Raw genomic sequence first — 23963 nt, forward strand, 5'->3', positions numbered from 1 at the left:
TTGGGGCTAATGGGTTAATTAAAAGATGCAAAAGCACAGGCGTGGCCCTCAAAGCAAAATGCAGACGAAGAGATCATAAAAGACCAAAGCGTGAAAAATGTCTGTAAAAGACAAAAAAAACAGCCACAACTGCAACACTTTTACGTAGCTTGTAAACTATACAGTGTGATGTGAAATAGCGCGGTTGTGAAATCCATGCAAGAGCTCAAGCTGGTGCAAGAGCGCAAGTTTTTTATGTCAATCCCACAGAATAGGCTGAAAGAGAACGAGGAAGAGACACAGAGTGCAGGGTGAAAGAGTGTGTTTATGTATTTATGTATGCATGTGTGTTTGTGTGTTTGCATGTGCACGTCAGTGGCTGAGAGGAATGGAAGGAATTCCCTGCTCGCTTCTGCGTAGGCGTGAAGATTTTGGAGGAGGCGAGCGGGTCACCGGTCTTGGCGTGACTGTCAAAGCTCGTAGGAAGAGACGCAACAAGTTTTACACAATATCCACATTCCATACGTGTAATGTGTGTGTGAATGTGTTTATCGTGGCTTTGCTTCATGGTTACCAGGAACCTGTTTTTGTTGTGGGCAACAAAAGCAACAGAGACAAGTGACAAATAATGTTTTCGTCTTAAACTGAGTCTCCGTGTGTGTTTGTCATTGGTGGTGAAGGGGTGAGGATGTGTGAGCGCATGTGTCAAAGGTAACCGAAGACCAAAGTGTATGCGAAAACCAACAAACATGCAGTTACACCCACAAAAAACACAAGAAAACACAATCAGGTGAACACAAACACAGACAGATGTCTAAAATAAAACACTCCTGCCCATCTCTGTAAAAAAGTGAAGAGATCAGACAGCGACAGGTCTTGTTCATATGTGTGTGTGTGTGTGTGTGTGTGTGTGTGTGTGTGTGTGTGTGTGTGTGTGTGTGTGTGTGTGTTTGTGTGTTTGTGACAGAGAGACGGACTATAAACAGGTGCTGAAAGCCACCCACAGTGGAATGTGTTTCCTTTGTGTCCTCATTTCTCTCTCTTTACTGCTTAGAAAGACACAGAGACTGGACTGCACTTGGTTTACACAAACATACACAAATACAAACAGGCTTATATGAAACTATGGCAAACACGTCACAACACAAAACTCAGTAAGACACATGCGGACAACAATCAGTGTGGGACAAAACCAGGCACGATTACTTGTTAAGCTCGTATTTTTTAAAATAAACAGTGTCTGACTGCGACGGTCCCACCTGACTGAGGTAATGGTATTCTTCAGGCTTCTTGAGGTGAAAGGCTTTCCTCTCTTCTTCACTCGCTCCTGCCAGCAGGTAGTAAAACACATGGTAGTTTCTAAAAAGGAAAGAAAAAGACAAAAAAAAAAGTTAAATTCATGGTTAGTCAAATTCAAACCGATGAGAAATGCAAGTTGTATTGTTGACTAATCTAAATGTCTGTTTTCGTGTGATTTTATATGAGAATATCGTGCAAATGTGGAACTAAAATATGTCTTTCGTGATTTGATAAGTTCACGGTTAGCGAGAGCAGGAAGAAATTATAAAAGCATAAGAATTAAAAAAAGGCCTAAAAGCTTTTATCCAAATAACAAAAAACTAAAAGACAAATTGAGAAAATGTTATTACTCATAATAATGTTGTTTGCTAAATGAAAAAAGCCTGCCTCTAGTGACATGTCGACTTTTAGCATGTTAGCTTGCTAAGCTCGTAGCTAGCACATTTACATGCTACAATAGCACTCACACAGTAAATGTTAGGATAAAATGTTTAGGCTACTTTACTGGTTTGATAGTGAGCAACAGCCAGACATTAATGAGTGTACAGTTAGCTTGGCAGCCTGCTAAAATTTAGCACATAATGTTAAGCTTGATAACATCATGCCAATAGTTAGCTTAGTAACATGCTGCTGCTAAAAATGTTAGCAACAGCGAGACATGGCAGCCTCCCAATGTTTATCATGCAATGTTTAGCATGTTATCATGTGAACAGCTAGCTTAGTAACATGCTGTTGCAAAAAATGTTTGTGAGCAACAGCGGGATGTTAATCTGTCTACAGTTAGCTTGGCAGCCTGCTAATGTTTAGCATGGTATTCAATATGTTATCACATAAACAGTTAGCTTAGTAACAAGCTTACAATGAGCATATTCAGGTCGTAAACAAATGTTCAGCATGTTAGAACGTCAGCAGGGTAATGTTAGCATGTTAGAGTGCTGGTGTACAACTACAAGACACTGACAATGGAAATACAGTCATTCAGAGGTTTTAGAGGTATCCTCTCAGTAACTGACGCGGTAGACAAATAAAAAGCTGGTGCTAAATGAAAGATCAGATTATCACTGTCATGATCTGGAGAGTGTGAATGTGTCTGTATAGCCACATTGCTAACATGGCTAAAACAAAAGGGAAAACTTGATCATGACAGCTCATGTATCTCACTTTGTGTGTACGTGTGTTTGTATGTGTGCATGCACTTTTTCCCTGACAGCACTGAGCTGCAGCTTTAAGGTTAGAGGTCAAAGTGTGCAGCAGCTGTATGACCGAGGTCCTCGTGGAACATACACATGCACACAAGAGTTTATGGGCCTGGAGTCAGCAATTCATCTCAATAAGAGATGGCTAACACAGGGGGCCCACGGTCAGCCCCCATGGTGAGGTTAACCTTCATCACTCCACACAGCCAGTCCAGCACATTAGTGTCAGCCCCACTTTAGAGCTCAGCACATTTCATGGACCACGCTTTGGAAACTCAAACACGCTTTTCTTAAGTGAGTGATTAAAGTTTTAAGCTAAGTGCTGTTCAAATGTCATTTAAGATTCAACACACAACAAGATTGTGCTGGCATTGCCAAGACTGACACAAACCAGTTTGTTGACTGATACTGTCCATATTTGGAACTGTAAGCATAATCCATATTTACTTACAACAGAGTTTATCTAAAACGTTACAAACACAGCTCATTAAAAATGTTGCTGGCATGACCTGCACACAAGCAGTACATTGATCATGTACACATTAATGATAATAATAAAGCATACTGTGCATTAATGCATATTCACAAGCGGCAGTGTGATACTCTGTGTGAAACTCGTACTACTTTTCTGACAAGTGCTCACCGCTCATTGTGCTCCTGATAGACCAGCCTTGACTTCTCCAGGAGGTATTTCTCCACATAGGCTCTGAAAAAAGTACAATAAAATGGTTAATTTCAAATCATGAACTTGGGGGGACAATCAGAAACACTTGTCTCTGGTTCCTTACCCTCTCACTGTGCCACTTTCCTGGTAATTTACTTGAATGAATTTGCCAAAGCGACTTGAGTTGTTATTGTGGGCTGTCTTCGCGTTCCCAAATGCCTGAAGGGGAAAGAGAGGAAGACGTGGTAAGATGAAAACAAATGCACACTGGGAAAAATAAACAGGCCACATATTACATATCGTTCACACAGGTACAGGCCAGACCTTTGAGGTCAAGTTCTAAGTGGACTTTAGGTGTGGATTATTTGTTTGTGGGTCAAGCACGCAGAGACTTTGGCCTCGTGCCAAACATTGTCTTGAAACACTGTCAGCCTGGATGGCGCGGAACAAGCTTTTCCTCTCACATAGTTTCAAACAGCGTCAGTCCGAGACAGATTAATAACATGGTTTTAAGATCTATTTAAGTCAGAGTCAGACAAATTGCCAGAATGAGGATGAAGGGGCTGGGGCCAGCAGGCCTGATGGAAAAAAGCTCCTCAGTGAGTAATGGGATCCATGTGGCCGTGTGGAACATGTGTAGTGGTTGGGCTTTAATAAGACGGTCCAGTACTTCCCCTCACAGCTCTGTTTATGTTGTATGGCTGCCTGAAGGGGAAGTCGTTTTTTGCCCTATATAAACCCTGCAGTTATTTGTAGCTCCGCCACAAGTAAACAAATTCCTCACTGAATCACTTAGAGCTGTCCCGAGCCCTACGTCTGTGGAATGGGAGTACACCCCTCCCTGACCCCACCCTTCACCAATGTGAAGGCACCAACATGCGAGCACGTTTGGAGAAGGCTAATGCCAAGCCAATAGCAAAATTATAGGGCTTTGTGCTAATACTAATGCAAACATTTACAGATTAAACTGTAAAGAGTCAAAGAGTTCATCCATCACGGACTCGAACACATCATGGCATGGTGGGCCACGATTGGTTAGTAATGTTGCTGCAATGCAACACAGAATTAAAAATAAGGACACGGTTGTCCTTTCCAGCCTCAAACAAAAAGACAAAGCTTTGCAAGGCAAAGCGGTAAGCCAAGTGTTTTCAAATGAGTCAATGGCTGCTGAGTCAAGGCCTGTAATTCGCTTCAGTCGCAAACATGCGTAGGGGAAGATGCCAGGCACATAGGGTGGTTCTTTGCAAAATTTAGAAGAACGATGCATTTCTAATGCAGCCTTATATGGAAATAAATGAGGACAAACGCTTAGTAAGAAGCAACTTCAAGTAAACTGAAACTCTATAAATCAGACCGTAATCCATTCCCCGAAGCTACTGTAAGGCTTCGATGATCTCTGCCCCATTGCAAGTCTATGGACAAACATCAAGGACCAGGAGAACCCAGGACACTTTGGCCTGTCTTCCACTGGCTGGGTCTGGCTCAAACAACTGGATCACAGCAAAAAACTCGCCCTTCATCTATGACTCACCAGGCTGAACAAATCGTTAAAATGGGCAGGCGCTGTGGAAAAACATATTCAACTCTGCTGTCTGGACAAAGAAAGAGCATGCAAGGTCAAACTGAGGAACAGCAGTGATATTACTTCACATCCAGAAATGTGGGTTTTAAAATGTGATGCCTGATGCATTCGATATTCCAAAATCAGCTGGTATTCTGTTCAGCACTCCATCTGTTTCTGAACCGGCTAACCTGCCTGGTTCAGGAACTGCAGGTCAGACGAGGACAGACTACCATCAGTCAGCGGCTGTAAGTACTGAGAACTTCCTGAATGGACAGCCAATAAAAACCAAGCACTAAAGCGCTCATAACAACGACCCCCTCGCAGACAGGGTGAGGAACTCGGGTCAGACAAGTCAGATATTGGACCTTTCTGTGTTTTGCTATCAAAAGGCTTGACATTCAACATTTAGTGTTCGGCCAGCAGGAAGCAGGATGTGGAACAACTAAAATACTGAGAGCTGATTTATGCTCAGGCATTGTGTATTCGTCCACCTGGTCTGTGTAAAGAAGACGCAAAGTTAAAAGAAGACATTTTTACAGCCAACAGTTTGTAATCTTTCTAAACTTGGCAAGCTCCATATCAGTGAGTCCAGGAAAAACACCAATGCCACCACAGAGGGGACGATTTGTTATAAGTGACCTCTGAGGGGATGTTTGACGACGACATACAAATGCATGCAAGATAAACTGAAGCAACACAGACTTTTTCACCCAAAGTGACCCCAAACAGACCTCAATGCAAAGCAGCCACGAGACAAGCTGTGATTTCAAACTCGTTCTCAGCTGCAGAAATTATTTTACTGCTCTCTTGCTCTTCCCGCCTCTGCAAACAACCCACAACAATGCAAATATGTTCTTGCCTCTTCTCCTCTGGGAAATGTCGAATGTTATTCTGGGAAATCTCAGTCCCTAACTTAAGCTCAAGCAGAAAGGGCAGGTCGAGGTAAAGTGAGAAGACGGAAACACTAAACTCTGACAGATCTCGATCAGTGGAAGCATATCTGAGGGTGGAACTTTCCCCCTTCCAGTGGTCACAACGACTCAAAGGGACACCAGAGCGAAAACTGTTTGTACAGACATGATTTGCACCACTTCAGTTACTCCAGCAGGTCAACAACATTATTCTTGGCTTCAGACTGCAGACTGAGCCAAAGGCAGACCAATGACAGACTTGAGATGGTGCCAGTGTGCTCTGGGTGTAATGTGTCTGTCCACAGACCCAGTCAAAGTCATCCAGAGGAGCTCAGACAGAGAGGATGCCCCTAAGCTGATGTGATGTTTTCATAAGCAAAGCGCTCGGTCCGTCCTCGCATCAACAACTGGACGGTTGTGTTGAATATTGTGGCCGCTTTGAGAAAACCTTTTAATTAGACGTCTTTCAGTTGTGGCTTTCAAAGTGAGTCATGTTTGTTTTGTGGGAACTTTTTGCCTAAACATGCTCTGATCCCATTGTTTCTCTGCTGTAGTTATTCTGATACGTTCACTCACGTTACTGACCAATCCCAATGATGATCAGGCCCTTTCTCTCCAACGTAAAACTCGAGTGGTTCCCACTGGTTTTCATCTGATGTACGTCCACTGACATTTAATCTTTTCCCTTCATGATGTCCTCAGTGCACTCCCAGATACTGTAACAATCCCACAGATTCATGTTATGCCCACAATATTTCAAATCACATTGCATGGCGGACGACTCAAAATACTGCATTACCCATGAGCCTCGGCCACAACTGCAAATGCAGTGGTGAATTTAAAAGGCTAAATGCTATTTCATGTGTTCATATATGTTTTTCTCATACCGTCGTACTTGCCCTTTTTTAATGAGTTGAACTGCTGCATAATCTTTAGACTACTGCAGAATTACCTAAAGCTTGTTGTAGAAAGCTGATAAATCTGTGCTCCTAGAATAAAACGGTGTAGTTCATCGTGAGCTGATCCATTGAACAGGGCTGATAACTCTTAGTCTTTAGCAGGTCAGACCAGTAAATGTACCACTAGTTTTGCCATAAAATAAATGTTTGCATTGGTGTTCTATGACGTGCAGAGATCTCTAACAGGAAAACATACGACAGATGTTTCTCTTCTAGGAAATCAATCAGTCTTCCAGCACTGCTTTAAACAAAGGCAATCAGTTCAGATTCTATTAACGCTCCTGTCTGCAGTGAGGTAATTAGGTCTTAGCCTGCCTTTGTATGATCTGACTCATGCGGCGTCGAGCAGAGACACATGGCCTTTAATCATAGGAGGATGACTTCATTAGTAGTATCTTGGGCAGAGGAGAGGAGAGTGAAAACAGGAAAACAGGCTGCGGTCCTGGGTCAAGTCCTCAGACAGCGTTTCAAATGGATGGAGAGGTCACCCTGCAAACAAAAGCCTGCTTGATTGAACTCACAAAGGGATTATCTTTTAGTGAGTCATTAATTGCTTAGAGGTTACAAATGAATTTCCATGCTGACTTATGTTTAGAAGTCATGTGACACCACGATCCCCAAATACACAGTGAGACGCTTTGTGTGAATTTCAAAGTTACTTAAGGGAAATGGGCCATGAGATAAAAACAGCATTCTTCTAACTCACTGACTGCAAACTGATTTAGGTAAAGTGTCACCAAATTTCTAGCATTCCTCCTCTGACAGAAGCTCTGAAGCATCTGTGTGACTCCTCAAAGAGGCATTGCTCATTTAACCTTTGTAGATTCATATCCTTTCCCAGGAACAATTACCAGACCGACTCATCCACCACAGCATGCGGACAGGACGTCAACAATGGAGTGAGAGAGCGTGTGACTCGGCCGACATCTATCACGGTTATATGTCACAGCGTGTGTGGGCAGATAGAAGTCTCCAGAGGCTAATTCGTAACCATGCCCCTTGTAATCTCACACCGAAGGTCAGGCTGGCCAGAATAGACTGTGGTCACTGTGGCTGTTTAATCATGGGGGGGGGGGTTCTCCAGTCATGCTTCCCAGCTAAGCGCAAGCACGGTGGGATGTGTGTTCTGGCAGTGGCTGCCTCTGTCACAACAGTGCCTCTAAAATGTGTTTGATGTCTGACGCAGACAGGTTTGACTGTCAGTGTAACACATTTAAGAAGCTTTTCTCCTCCAATCAAAACATGGAAGCTTGTTTTTTTTAGTGCACACCTGCTAGCAGACTACTTTAGCACCGTGGTCATTTCAGCTAAAAGCTAACATCAACATGCTAGTGACGATGCTAACATGCTGATGTTCAGGAGGTAGAATGTTTGCCACGTTCACGACTTCAGTTTGGCATGTTTTATTGAAAACCATAAATAACAACCTCATGGTGGCGTTAGAGGAAAAGTCAGAGGATGACAAAATTCCTCATGTGGGGACCATGAGTGAATAAAAGTTTCATAGCAATACGTGCAAGGCAGACTGATCCAACGATATCGCTATCCATAGAGACAAGCTTGTAGCATGACTAAAAAGTACATTTAACAACTACTTTTATCTTACTAAACGTAATGACATGATGATGATATTTTACCTACTCAGTGCAGAATAGATCACATCTGTTTGTTCTGATTAATTGCAGTCAGACCTGTTAAGGTTTTTGGACCTCTGAAGTGAAGTGAAGAGGTTAACTTCTGCTTTTACAGCCATCGTCAGTTTAATGATATGGGATTCAGACAATGGATGTACTGATAATTGTAATAGGAGCAATTTTTTGAGAGATTTGTGTTGAATAAAGCTGTAACGGATGGTCCATTAATTAATTAGTCCATCTACAGGAAAATTTGTTTATGTCCAGCCCCAAAACAAACTGTCAAAGTATTACTTTAGAGTAATTTAAGAGACAGAGGGGCACTATGCATTGACAAGCTGTGGCATTACAATGTAAATGTTCTCCACGTTAAAAATGCTGAGCCTTTATCTTAATAATATGAATTTAAATACATCCAAATGTGCAAACTTATGAAACCAAAATGGGTAAAAATAACATCTGTTTACCATTAAGAGACACAAATTATTTCTAAACATCTTCTAAAAGGCATATTTTGGCAAAAAGCGTCCATGCAACACACTGTGAACCACAGAGTAACAGGAAAATGTGATTCAGACATTTAAAAAGCTCCAAATGTTTGGTTGTAAGCTTCGTTTAAAGGATCAAGCTTTCTGTAAAACACTGCACTCGATGCTACTGTCAAAAAAAAAAATAAACGGCTTTTATAATTGTCAGTAGCTCAGCATCACTCTGCCTCGAACACCCCCGGGAGCAGATCTGATGGTCCACTGAAATGAGCAATATAGACGTCAAACAACCTCTGGCAAGAAGCATCAGGCTCGAATGCACTGCCATAAACCTCAGCGCTTGTTTGTTTGAGGTTTTTGACAACTGTTGTGTCCGAGAGAATTTCAGCTTGAAGCTGTGCTAAACCTGTGGTCACATGTGTTTACACTGCATCATTCTGTGTATGAAAGAACAAGCAGCGACTGCATCCGCATCGAAGATGACACGTCTCACACTGCGGCCTGAAGGGAACAAAAGTAAACAGGCTTAAACTTCTGGAATCAGTGTAATCTGATCTCATCTCACTAAGAGGCACTGGTTGAATTTTGTTAGTACTTTTAAAATAAGATTAGCGTAGTTGCTTTATGTACAGCAACCAAGCAGCAGGGAGAAAACATCACTGAATGACTGTATGGAGGAAATGCATCCACAGCAAATGCAGATTCTTCAAGCAGAAGCAGACTACAAAGCTGCATTGACTGGATAATTTCACATTTTAAGAATTAATGGAGGTTTCTTTAAGAAACCACCTTGTCATACACAATATCTCATTAAAACTTTATGCAGTGATCATGAACTGGCAGCCTGTGGGCTTGATTCAGTGCAGCAAAGCTTCTCATCTGGCTCGCAGAATATTAATGAATTCAGAAAATGTGCACCTCTAGCATCTAACGGGGGAGGAGGACCCATCTGTCCCGGGAATGATCGTTGACTAGCTTGTCAACCCCTTGCAATGAGTCAAAAAGTCCATAATTCATAGTTCACCTGCTCGACAGAATCGGCTTATTCTCTAAGTCCATCCTCTCTACTGCATGGACCCACCACCAAACTGCTCGGCTCCCAGGCTCCTCGTTCCCTGGAGCCGACAGCAGCACACTGGTCAGACTGGTTGCAGAATCACAAAGCTCGTCTAGTAGACGCAAGAGTTGTCACTGTTGTATTGAGTCAAACTCAGTATTTCGGTTTGCTTCCTGGGATCCTGAAGAGGAGTTTTCAGTTGAGATAAGGACTGAACTGTGGGTTTTGTATTGAGCACTGACTGCCTCCTCGGCCCAGCATTTTCTAGTTAAGCATCTAGTTGTCATGATAGATTTGTTCATGTTTTTAGGAGCCTGCTCACACTGATATAGGCTCATAAATAAAAATAAAAACATAAATGTTCTGACAATATTAAACAATAATAAGCTAATTAAGCCAAAATAGATTTATTTTTTTGCCTTTATTTGAAAGTCTGGCCCCTACAGTGTCTGCTCAGAAAAGTTCTGGCCCTTGGACAAATAGTTGATGGCCCCTGCTTTAATGGACACATTGTAATTACAACAAAAAGCATCTGTTTTAATAAGGTGTTAATTTCGTGAAGTTTTGTGACGTAATTAGCTGAAGTAATAATGTTGTTCTAACCGGAAATGTTTCTCGTGCTACTGAATTATTTTGTAAGGTACAACAATGAGAAAATATGTCACAGTAACACATGAAATGTCTTATTCTATTCATGAGAGGTTTTGATTCCTTACAGCGTCCGTGCTAAGCTAAGCTAACTGGCTGCTGGCTGTATATTTAACAGACAGATAGGAGTACTATCAATCTTTTTTATCAATCTCTGTGCCAAAAAGCAAAGAGCACACTTTTCAAAATGTGGAAAGATTCATTAAAACAGTCTGGGAATCACCAGATGGTTGCTAACAAACATGTGACAGAGAGAAAGAAAAGAAAAGGAGAACAATGAGAGAGAAAACAAGGCCGACCTGATTAGAAAGGGCAGAGGCCTTCTGATGAGCGCAACGACAGACTGAAGCATTTGGCTCGTTCAGAAAGCCCTCCTGAGTTAGTCAGAAGGAAGTGAACATTAGTCACAGGGATGGAGATGAAAGCCAGGCGTAATAGAAAAATAATCAGGGATCTCCAGGACTCCTCGGCTATCAGAGACATCTCTCATATAACGTAAACCTCTCCGAATTACAGAAGATGAGAGATGAGAAAAAAAGCCACATTCCTGAGTCACAAAGGCCCCTCAGACAGGAGCAAATCACAAACTTTCAAAAACCTTGAAATTAGTGAATTCATTTCCCATGCTATTCCATGAATTGTGCATGAATCCTGGAAGAAGAGAGTTTTCTTATCCTCCGGCTGTGTGAGAAGTCCTCCGTCACTGGACTGTGCTTGAAAAGTGAGATAGTCAGGAAATTGTCGGGATCGAGCACTGACAACAAACCATCGACGGTAGGATATGCATATCTGAGTGAACCTGATTCCCATGCTTACTGATAACGATCTGAAACATACAGACGGACTTAAGCCCAGATAATCTCATCCTGAGTTATGGAGTTAACATTGTGAAACTCCCAGAAGCAGCAGCATTGAGGAGCAGAGAAACTTGTATACTCAAAAGTCAGGAACACAGACAGAAGCTTTATTTGTTGTGAGAGTTAAGCGATGGGTTTAGCAAAGAATTCATAAGCCCAGGGGGAGGAAAATGTTCTCAACCCAGACTGAAGCACTGTGACTCTGGAACTGACCTGAAAGCAATGAAGCATGAGTTCAACCGGCCCCAGACTACTGCTCCAGCATCACTGCTCTGACCATAAACTGGCCTGAATGGCACACTAAGGTCCGGATTGAAGGACCAGAGTCAGACCTGATCCGCCGTCTGGGGAAAGCTTGATGCTGATTGGCCAAAAGGACTCTGTGCACCTTTCATGGGTGGCAGCACTTCACTTGTTTTCTTCAGTAGTGAGTCAGCACAGTAAGCTGCCCAGTCACTCTTTATCTGCAATAAAGGTGTGTGTGTGTGTGTGTGTGTGTGTGTGTGTGTGTGTGTGTGTGTGTGTGTGTGTGTGTGTGTAGCTTCCTCTGACTGCCCCCTCTGGCATCTGATCCCCTCTTTATTTGTGTTTCATCTGATTTCACTCTCACACATCGCGATGCCAGCAGACAAACAAACACAAACAGCAGCGAACATTGGCAGTGATGGCGTCTCTTCTTCTACGTCTTTATATGAGCAACCACAACGTCTTACATCTGTGGGTGGAGGGTCAAACACACGAGGTTATACTATGTCTGCAGTGGACTGTTCAATGGAGGCAGAGACCAGAAGAAAAGCACAGGAAGGTCCACTGCAACAAATACCAAATTTTAATAGAAATCTTTAAAATCACATAAATTAAGGTTGCAGGTTTGCAACAGATAACATCATGGTGTCTCAGTATCAAGTACACAGCATTACACTATTATTATTATTATTATTATCAGTCACAATGACCCTTAAAGGAAGGACAACAGAAGGGTTTTTTGGTCAGAATTACTAGCTCCGGTGAAGAAATCATAACAACAATTTATTTAAGAGAAATCAACATATTGCAGCCTGTTAATTCTGCTTCTCACTCAAACTCAGTGGATTATTAATATGCAGCTGGTGTGCAGAGATATGATGCTCAGCTCAATTGAAGGTTAGTCCTCTTTGTCTTTAAGGTCCCAGCGGCACTGAATTCCCCCCCTGCCAGCGCGCGCGCACACACACACACACACACACACACACACACAATAGATCTGTGTGTGAAAATCAAAAGTCATGTGTGTGCTCTGTAAAACGGAGCTAAAATTAGAGATGTTGATGATGAGGCTCAGCCGTACGTGTGGCCACAAGCAGGGAGCTGACATTTAAATATGACTGGAAACTGAAATGGGAAATTAAGACTCCCACTAGTCCTCCCCCAGTCCCAGGAGCTCAGGATCCCGAGGAACGACAGGAAATAAACGTTAAGACACACAAGTTTGCGTTTGCGCCCAGTGGAGATGAGCAATTAGACAGATGGCGGATTAAAGCTGCTGCTTCAGTACCCTGACAGGAGTTTCTATTATTTTGTCCAACCCATTTACATCAATGAGGGCAGGCAGAGACGCAGTTCAACAGCTCCAAAATGACCATATCAACACTTCTCTATGACAGTTTCCTTCACGAAGGGAGGATTTACTCTTTATCTAGGTGTTCCTAATAAACTGGCAACTGTTTCTAGCCTGTACAAGTGGCCCCCATGTCCCCATAATAATCCTGTTTCAACTGGAGCTTTGCTCTCATCCATAAACTAACCAAATTAATTAAAGCTGTTGCTAATATTGCCAAGTTTTAAGGAGTCCCACATCACATCGTTTATTGTCTGCTAACCAGCTGAAACCCACAAGCACAGTTTATTATACTGTATTTTAAAAGAAGAGGAGTTTGAACTCACTCCCCTTTCGCCCAAACTCCCTCCATGTCGGGCTTTTTGTTAGTTTGTCTGGTTTCAAACGTTTCCTCCCACGTTTCATCTGAAACTCAGACATTCATTTCCATTTAATTGTGACACCCGAGCTGCTGTTTTCTATTGATTTTTAACGCAGAACAGCTGATTTGTGTGGATGATGGCGAAAACACTGATAAGAACACACTGTAAGCGTTACTGATGCCAAACCATCTGATTCTTGTTTTTGAGAAAGTAATAAAATATGAAACTTCAAAATAAACTGTGGCCAGTATCATTCGTTTTCACAGACTCAGGTCCAGGTGAGACGGCAGTGACTGCACCTGTAACCCGTCTGGGAAACGTCCTCCAGCTGAAGTGCAGCTATTTTGGGCCATTACAGTGGAAAAAGGTCTAAAATCATAACATTATGAAGGCAGGTCTTTCTTTCTTCCTGCATTCTTCTTCAGTGCGACTCGAAGCCTGAACTTTCCATCCTTTGCTGCGTGGGGTGACTATTTGTAGCAGAGGCCCCTTTTCCTTTTCCGTGAAGCACAGCTGCCTTTCAGGATTTATTTCAAACATCGTCAAGATGCCTTTGACGCAATGTCATTTCTCACACTGCCGCACAGTGTTTGCTCTCTTCTTCCATCATTGGCCTCATTATTCCTGCTCTTTCTGCCATGTGACACTTTCAAAGTAAAACTTTTCCTCTGCTGAACTTCTGACCCGCCGTTGCGTAAGAGCTCGGTTTATAAAGTACGACAAACGGGTTAATGCGGTCCAAAGATGCAAGAGCCACAGGAAGTCGTTTTCTTAAAACTTGGAAGAAGCACAAAGTGTGGCGGCGGGACAAACAGGACCGGGGAGCTTCTTGTCTCTGAATCAAATTCATGGGGACTTTTGGGGGGCAGACAATAGTGCAGTGTTTCCTCGGGGTAATGAGATGAGATCAATGAGGGGCACAGACAGGGATGAAAAATGACAAACAGAGAGGAGAGAAAGGGATGTAAAGACATTTAGATCACAGTTGACTTGTGAGGGAAGTTCAGGGTGTTTCTCACTGCAGGGAGTCCCATAAAAACAATGTAAAATACATCGTGTGAGTTTGTCCTTAAGATGCTTTATGATATGTGCTCAGCTAACATGGCTTTGTTTCAAAAGAAAAACGGGGAAGAAGTTTACTGACAAATCCCCAGCTTTCATTTTATCCATAGAAAATACATAAAATATGAGTTACAGTAGGAAGAATTCCTAACGCTTTGTAAATATCTACTTTGTAGTACTATCAGGAGCTTGTGCAGCAGTTGTGTCTTTTGATTTCTGTCTTTGATATGCATCTATGAGACAATACGAGTCTATTTTTGACAGACAATGCATCAAAGTGCGCAGAGAAGATTGAGCCAGACAGGAAGTCAGAACGGTGTAGAGAATCCGGTAAAGTTTCAAAATAAAACAACCCGTGAGACTCCCAGTCGAACATTAACAATAAACGCGATTAAAACAGACAAAAAAAGAAAACATTAACTACGAAGCTTACTTAAATATCACCTTTAAATTAATAAATTAGAAAGCAAAGCAAAATTTGAGCAAGATAACAAAAGCAGGCAGGCAAAACACTCTGCCTCTAAAACACGCTGGCTGCATACGCTGAGCTGGTTTGCAGCATGATTCAACCTTCTCTCTTCTTCTGTGTTCATGTTTCACGGTACGTTAAGTAACTGCTGGATATAATCCTTCAGCCTCAATAAAACTTCTTTATGTACAAACTTACTCACAGTGAGAGAAAAATAACACCTCCTCATATTCACTGATGATCACAGTACATCCAGCCCATATTATATGTCCAGACTTTTTGGGACTTGAACGGTTAACGAGACTCAGGCTGATGGTTCAGTTTTGACCTGATGTGTGACTGAGCGCTTACAAAATGTCCTCGCGGTCTGTCCTCGTTAGACCGGCTCTCTGCAGCTTTGGGTTTTACCAAAACTGATGTCTGATAGTCATGAAACGCTGTCATTCCTTCCACTCGGCCCACGGGCTCCGCTCAAAGCCGTGAGTCACTCCACCGACATATAGACGAACAAGACCTGATTGTTGAGCCAAAGATCAGGCTGTGCGCTGCACCCACGACACCCATGAGCCATGTAAACAGGCTCAGGGGCGATGGGGCTCAGATTTGGAAAACGCATTTGGAGCCCGAGCTGAAACGGCGAGTTGATTCGCCCGAAGTCGCCAGAAGAAAACGTTGGCATGGAACGTTTCTGCACTGATACGTTAAATTTGTGTGTTTGGTACATATCATATCAACGTTTCTACAGTAAGAGTCAAAGTGACGTAGTTCAGATTACTGGTACACACATGAGCTGAGTTTATCGTTATCAGGAGGAAGAGGAGGGGACGGTGGATCGTCGCCGTGTTCAAGGAACAAAGTCGGGTATTTTTAATGACATAATGGGACATTTTCCAGCTGCCTTTGTGCCGACAAAATTAGGTATTTTACGCTGAAACGTGACCTTTTTCGAGCCGTAACCAAGTGGTTTTGGTGCCTAAACTTAACCGGAACGTAAACGCAGCACTGCCACAAAAGAAAACTGAAAACTGAAGCACACAGAAATGAAAAGTTTGAAGGGTGAAGAAATGTAAAGTTTCAACACATCTGTGGTTTGCAGAAACAAAATCAAGATTATCAACATTTATTCTGGCAACTGGGTTGGTGATGTCAAAAAAAAAATGCCCAAAAGTTTACTGGTTCTCGCTTCTCAAATACAAATTTTTCTTTGGCCTTTTCCAACAGCAGACTGAATATATTTGTGTTTTTAACCAAACAAGACATTTGAAGATGACTATTTTGGTGCTACTATACCTGATGATGATCTCATTGGTGATAATGAGATCATCTTTTGTTCATTTTTTAAAGCACAAAAAAGGTTTTTTTTTTGTCAACATGATTATAAAGTGAATATCTTTGGGTTTTGGACTGTTGGTCAGACAAATCACAACATCTGAAGATTTTATAGACAACTGAATATTACATTATATATAACTGAGAGAAACAACAGTTACACAATTGCAACCATAACTGTCAGGACACATTTCAAAAGACAGTTAGTGGACTGGTAACTTAACTTTACGTCCTTGGGAGATAATATGATAAGACAACACATGAATCACAACACACCCACAGCTCAACCTGATCCTGAAATGATTTCTCTGACAAATGCATTCACGGTTTTCACCAACTGCACGAGTCAGCTGTCAGCATTTAGCGGAGGTTTCTACACACGGACGTCTCCAGCTGGCATCAATGAAACCCACGCAAACACAAAACCAGAAGCTAACCTGAGCCGCCACAGGGGGACAGAGACTGGGCCGACCGGGCCACCGGGACAGCATCGCTCATATCGATCCAACAAGACACACACACGCACACACACACAGTCTGAGCCCTCAGTCTGGGTTGGACGTCTGCCAGGACAATGCAGCACTGCAGACATGGGTGTGGTCTCAGCCTCACCAAAAGGCCTTTTCATCAAAACCTCTACCTGTGATGCTGATGTGAAGACGCCGAAGAATTACTGCACGTTACCTGGTAATGCTCACATATTCAATCATTTTACCTGCTTCACAATAAAGTCCAGCTCCGACAGAAATCCAGCTACAAACACGTGTTAATACTGTCACATCAGCGGTCAATGAGGCAGCAGGACAAACATCTGAAGGACGCAGCTGTCTTCATTCACAGCACACACAGCTCTCATGAGACGAGCGTGGCTGAGAACCAAATCATTCTTTGCATTTTTGCTCCAATAATAACAAAAGCAATAATTGAAATAACTGCCACTTCATTCTGTGTCGACTAAGTGATTCAACTCTCAGCTCATGTACTAACATCCTTCATACAATCATGTGTTCACAAAGTGGTGAACCTCGCTCCATCCTCGCTTGTGAACGACTGAGCCTTTCCAGGATGCCCCTTTCATACCCAATCATGATACTATCACCTGCTACCAATCAACCTGTTTACCTGTGGAATGATCCAAACAGGTGTTTCCCAGTCTTTAGCTGCTCCTGTCCCACCCTGTTTGAAGCATGTTGCTGCATCAGATTCAGAAGAAGCAGATATTTACAAAAGTCAATGAAGCTGATGAGGTCAGACATTGAATATATCAGCTTTGTGCTGTTTTCAGTTGAGCAGATGTCAAAGCAAATGATCACATTCTGTTTTGTTGATGTTTTATACAGCGTCCCGACTTTTTTGGAATCTGTGTTGCATTAAAAACAAGGGAGGGGAGCTTTTTTTTGTCAGTTTTGAACAACATTGCGACTGTCTGGTATTAAAAGAGATTTTATTGGCCAGCGCCGACATTTACACTCCTCCGCACTCTGATGATGTAATCGCCTCCACAGCAAAATCCCTTCACATGCCACCCTCTCACGTCCATGCCCTCATCGCTCAAAATGTTTACTTTAATGGCTGGATGGGGATCATGTCAGGTTCGAGTCTGGCTTTGGATGTCAGACAGGATGAATTACGTCGGAGTGAGTCAGTCACTGTGTTTGATTTCTGGATGAAAATTTAGATCCTAATGTAGACAGTGGATTGTCTATAAGAGGTGTTTGTAACTGACTCCAGACCTGCTGCTTGGCTACAGGACCAGGCGTTCATCTCCAGTCAATGTAGCTACAAAACAGTGTTTTAATAGAATAACACCACTAAAGCAAAAAAAAAAAATGAACCATTTAAGTCATTTATCAAGAAAGACAGTGAAATGTTTTACTGGTTCCAGCTTCTCAAATGTGAGTTACTGCTGCTTTTATCTGTTTTGTATGATTGTAAATTCAACATCTTTGGACTTAAGACAAAACAAGCAAGTTAAAGACGTCAGTTTAGGGTGTTTTTCACTATCGTCTGACACTTTACAGAGTCAATAATCAGTAAAAAACCTCAAATAAAAAGTAAAATAAGTGCACTAAACTTTACTGAAGCAAAGCTGTATGGGTAATCATTCACATACTTTATACTTCTAACTAGTTTAGATTGAAACATTTGAGTCTTATTGCGTGCATTACTGCACATCTTTTACACTTAAAACCGGCAGCTGTGGAGTAACTGGTGCTTTATTCTCAAGTGCTAATGCTTCAGAGCTGCGCTGAGCTACACTTCACTGCATGCGCACATGAAATTGTCAGTATTGGAGCAGAGCTGGTGGCATTCCAGCCAGCGCTGAGCTTTGATGATGACGGAGGAGTGAGTGACTGGAGTCAATTTGCCTCCCTGTATACGATGTGTTTGACAAGCGCTAAGTAAATGTGCTCAGCCATTAGGAAAACAGGCCTATCTTTTAGAGCAAACACTGATCCCACTCACTCCAGAAGCCTGTGTCAATATGCAATTTCTCAGTGCCAGCGAGTTGCTTGGATAACCTGCTGCAGCTTCAGACGTCCCTGCTCTTCCCTTCACACAGCAGGGAGCTTTTTTAATAACAGCTGCAATGGAGGAAGAAGAAGTGCTCGGATCCTTTATTTCAACAAATGCACGATGCAACTACTCAAGTTCTTCATTAAAAGCACTGAAGTGTCATCAGCTACAGGTGGAGCTCGTTTTAAATACTTTATATACAGTTAGACGTTTTCTACTGAAAACTGTCTCTGACATGTCCTTCCACCTGGCAGCCAATGAAGTTTATTATCCTGTTTCCAAAACAGGAAGTGAAATGCACAGCTGCGCACAAGCACAATCCTGCCTGCAGAGCACGCCAGGTTGAAAAAGTTACCTCAGGAATTGCAGGTTAATGAGCAAAATCATTTGCATATTAAACTTCCTTCGCTTTGGACCTCACACTCACATACTGCCGTGCTTCGCGCTGTCATCTCGAGTCCATAGATCCACCCTGTAATCCCGCATGGGATTACAGGGTGGATCTATGGACTATGGACTCTATAGAGTGGTGACAGATTTCTGGGCCAGCAGAAAAACACTAGTCCAACTCTTTGCATTCTGACTGTGTGCATGTGAGTGTCTGCATGAGTGCATTTAGAGCAGCCTCACAGCAGTGTGACATATCTTCAGCTAGAGCACCTGAGTGCAGACTAAGAAGCCACAAACAAAACACTCGGTATAATGATATATTTCATCATTTCCTATGTGCAACATCGCTGCTTAGCTGTAATTCCATCCACAGAGAAAATGTGTTAAAGTTCCTCTCAGCACTGAAGAAACAGTCCAGACATCAGCAGAAAGAGAGGAAATGCAGGAGGCGCGGAAAGAAGCTTCCCAAATCTGGCACCGTGCACTGAGATGGAATGTAATAGTGAGGGGGAGTGAGGGGCGGGGGGCGCCATGTCCTGGAAAACATGGAGTCACGTTAAAATTCACAGCGTTGGGACTGAGGGAAAGTCAGGAAAGTGCAAGAACCGGAAAAGTGTTGTGACCAACAACAGCTGAGACATCTGTGGTGTCTCAGACTCTCACGCGACTAATGAGACGTTTCTTCCTTCCTCTCAGAGTGAATGAGCGCAGAGCAGAGCTGGAGCAATGAGTCAATTAATCAATTAGCTGATCGACAGAAAAGTAGGCAGAAAATCCTCGCATGAGCTCTGACATCGCGCCCATTTGTGGGGCTGCATGCAGGATAATTTTGTGTGAGTGTGACGCGCCTGAACGCTTATTTTCTCCACTAATCGATTAATCATTTGGTCTTTATAATGTTGGAAAATAAAGAAAAATGCCCACGAAACTTTCCTAAAAGCCAAAAGTGAGGACTAAAAAAAGGCAAAAATATTTTGGCTGTCACATTACACAAAGACAAGCAGCAGATCATCACAATTAACGTTGCTTAAAAAAGACAACCAATTATCAAAGTAGGTGTGGATTAATTTTATATCAACTAATTGATCAATCAACTAATTGTTTCAGCTCTTCATTTATTTAGGTTTTGGTGTGCTGGAGAAAACCAGGTGAGGCAGTGACATCCAGTCATTTCCTATAGTTTTCAGACATTTTACAAACTAAATGATGAAGATTAAAAAAAAATAATTATAGCAGACCTGACCTATTTTCCTTTCTCACACTGGACTTACAGGCTGTAACTGAACCCTGGTGCCCTCTTAAATGATGAAACTCCAGATTCAACACTGGAAACACTGAGAAAACACACAAAGCTACACGGTAAAGAGGCAGAAATCACAGCTCCTCCCGTGAACTCTGTCAGAGAAACGGCTCCAGGCGCCGCACTGCAGGACAGAGAGGATTACTCAGCCGCAGAAATATAAACCTCACTCTCTTCAAGAGTTTATAAGCTCGACGGTCTACTGACACTAACAGTGCAAAGCTGCTGCTAATTGTGATCACAGATCAGTCACTGCTGGGCTGCAGCACGAGAGAAAAACCACAAGAGCTAAACAGATTTGGGACATTTAAAGGCAGAAGGTGTCTTGAGGATATTCTACACAGATGAAAGGCAACAGCAGTTATCAGGTCAAAAATCAGGAGCACACTTGATAGGTGACTGAATCAGGTCCTGCAGCATTCCTAATCTGTAATGTTCCATGTGATCTTACTGCAGATTAAAATATATCTGCGCCAGCTCTAAACTAAATTTCTTTGAGGTTGCCCGCTATCATTAACTGGCCCTGATAGGTGTGTGATTCACTGCAAGAACATGGCTTGATGTCAAGTATCCATCAAGAGACGCTCTGTCAATAAATCTGAGCTGCGTCCTCGACGCTGTTTGAGGTTGGCTGCTCGTACGCTTTGTGATGAACATCATCAGTTTATTTATCTGCGAGGAAAACCAGAGAGGACAAAGCACCACCTGAGAGGCAAACGGTGGAGACACACCTTGAAAGAACTCTGATCAAAGCCGCCGTCGCCTCGCTGAGGTTGTGTTTCATTGAAGCGCAACTTCAACCTGCTGGTACTGTTTTTAAGTGAACACAGCGCTGACGTATCTCCACCTTTTCAGGTGTTACGGCAAACAGCTGCCACACAGTTTCAGCCCGTGTGGCAACGCCGCGCTCTCTTTCAGCTCTGTTTTGGTCTCTACCATCTTCTATGTGAAATCTCTGGCTTTTTAGCTGTTAAACGCTCCACTAAGTTCAATCTGATGTTATGAAAGCAGTGAATCAAAATTGTAAATTTGCCGGCCGGACAGCTAAAAATGAGTTGAAACTCAGTATAAAGCTCCATAAAACTTCTTTGATATTGTCTTCTGATGCATTATTATTATTAAAAAAATATCTATTGTAGCTGCTTTAAGATTCACTACAATGTGTTTTAGAGATCATCCAATTGGCTCCAAATCCAAGTGTGGCCTTCACTGGCACTTAGTTATTAGAGATCACAAAAAAACTCACCGAATTGAATGAGAGTACACAGCTAATTTTTCATTGCTCCTTACTTTAATTTCATTTTCCACAGTATTTTGTTGTTTAATGAGTCATTTTATCCTTCTGTCCTCCACACACAGGTTTACATACACATTTTATTCTTGCATCCTCAAATATTTTCCTAATAAACGCCTTTAAAAATACCACAGAAGGTTTTCTCTTGTTATAACAAATACTGTGCGTTCACCCGCTGAGGTATATAAGCTCCAGTTAACCTTTAACTTCAGCTGACAGATGCATCTCTATGTGTGTGTGTGTGTGTCGTACACAGCAGCATGTGTACGGTGACCTCTCTGCCATTAGCCAACACCCAGGTCATACTAGCAAAGCTCTGTCCCAAACCCATGTTGCAGCAAAGTCGGAACAGGTGGTCTTATCAGCAGCCCGCCCATATGTAGGCCACATGTCAAGCATTAGCTGGCCGGCGCTCGGCTACGCTGAGGCGAGCCGATGCAGGCAGGTGAGATGGGAGTGACTTAGCACAATCAATACACTAAAGCTGAGCCACGTGGTCCGGCCAGAAAGGAGGTCAATCCAATTAGTTAGATCTGAGAGACATAAACATCAGGCCTTTGTCCAATCCCGTGCTGATCCTGGGATATCCGTCCTCCTCAGGTCCTCTGTCTTACATTACACACAGATGTGTTGAGCTGAAATCAGACACATACGTGCATTTTTATCAGCTGTGTTTTTTAGCAAAGGGCTGGAATCAAACCCAGGCCGCTGTGGTGGACTCAATACACGGTCCGCGCTCCACCAGGTGAGCCATCAGGTGAGCCACCGGAGCGCCTCATTTCTTTAAAAAGTCAAAAAATGTAAGTAAGACAAATAGGGAAATGCTATGTTGCATATTGGCTGGAATTAAGTGGTTGATTATCTAATCCAAAAAGCTGGGCTGGCCCACTGTTTGAACTAAACCACTTCACCTCAGAGCTAAGTAAGCTGTTAGCTACTGACCTCGCTGCACCCATCACAGAGCCGCACTCTGAAGGTACCCTGTGGTGTTTCAGCCATGTTTACATGCTGCCTGTGCACCCTTGAGGATTAATAAACACACCGAGTGCCGTTCCTTCCTAATAAAACAGCACCAAAGAACAGTTTGGGAATATTTTGAAACCTGACTCATTTACAGTGGCTGACATTCTTCTTCTGTGCTGCTTCTTGATGGTGCGTCACTGACTGGTGTGAAACAGGGACTTTACATGCAACTTCCATACAATACATACGTGGACTTGTACTGTGTACTTGTGTACATGCTAGAGGAGCAACAGAAACAAGATAGAAATCCAAGCATCTAAATATGGATCCTAGCTGCATGCATGGTCAGAAAATCCACAGTGTACCTTTAAGAAGGTGTACAAGCCTATTATACAGCATGAGAAGAGGAGACAACCACAAAGCTAACCTAGCTTTGTTTGAGCATCAGGCTTCTCAAAGTCTGGACCAAGATCTGGATCAAGACCAAACTACTGGATGATCAGAGGACAGAGAGGACACATCACAAAATACCAGATGTAGACGGGCTCAGATCATTTATCATCTGGATAATGTTTCTGGATATGGATTCCATTTTAATATCAGGTGTAAACGGGCCGAACGACAGTGTGTCGTGCAGGCCCTGTGCTGGATCTCTGCTCTAATGTAAATATCAGATCTGGACCGACATGTCTGAGAATCACAGCCTTAGCATGCGCTCTGCTGGGTGTCAAACCTGCCACTTCATTCATGTCTCCGTGTGCAGAACCTCCATGAAAATAACAGGGTTATTAAGCAAAGTTAATTTCCCCAAAGAGCTTGAAAAAGTGTTGCATTATTTTGGATTATGAGTGTGAAACATCAAAGCACAATGCTGCCGTATGTGGAACATAACCCTGTCACGCTCCTTTAACGATTTAAACCCAAGGTCAGTGTTTATGTGGCAGCGGTGACGGCTGAACGACGGCGGCCGTGAGGAGCTTTATGACAGAAGGGAACCACATCTCCACGCTTACTACACGACCCACAACGCCTCTTCAAAGCCATTGTTCTGGACAGTTAATGAGTCATTCACTGCCACAGGCAACTTCCCCAGAGCACAACGATTTATTCTTAGTGTGACGCTGTGACACTTATCTATCTTCTTACTGGGATGGGCCGGTGCAGATAGACAAACCACTGCTGTAGTTAAGGCCAGCAGAGGAAGAGACGAACAGAGCGACGGAGAATAAGGAAGACGATAATGACTTCCTGCAGCGATAACGTATCAGGGTACAAAAGTCAAATCTTATCTTTGCTGAATCTTTCAAGTCAATTTCTGCATGAGCCAGAGGAGAGGACCACCTGCCGTTCGCAGAAAACTTTATCCGACTACAACTCCAAGACAAACAAGCAGAAAATAGCAGCACGTGGTCGCCCAGGATGAT

General features: G+C 42.8%; 1 protein-coding gene across 1 annotated transcript in view; it reads right to left on the reverse strand.

Annotated features, from left to right (window-relative positions):
- The window catches only part of myo9aa (myosin IXAa), a 102322-nt gene that overhangs the window by 45997 nt on the left and 32362 nt on the right, over nt 1-23963 (reverse strand). Inside the window, exons 3-5 of the mRNA XM_070970976.1 lie at nt 3263-3357; nt 3118-3180; nt 1239-1338 (exon numbers count right to left, since the gene is read on the reverse strand). Coding sequence (XP_070827077.1) covers nt 1239-1338; nt 3118-3180; nt 3263-3357 — 258 coding nt within the window. The remainder of the gene's footprint in view (nt 1-1238; nt 1339-3117; nt 3181-3262; nt 3358-23963) is intronic.

Source organism: Chaetodon trifascialis, chromosome 1 (genome assembly GCF_039877785.1).
Source record: "Chaetodon trifascialis isolate fChaTrf1 chromosome 1, fChaTrf1.hap1, whole genome shotgun sequence".
In the NCBI taxonomy this organism is placed as follows: Eukaryota; Metazoa; Chordata; class Actinopteri; order Chaetodontiformes; family Chaetodontidae; genus Chaetodon; species Chaetodon trifascialis.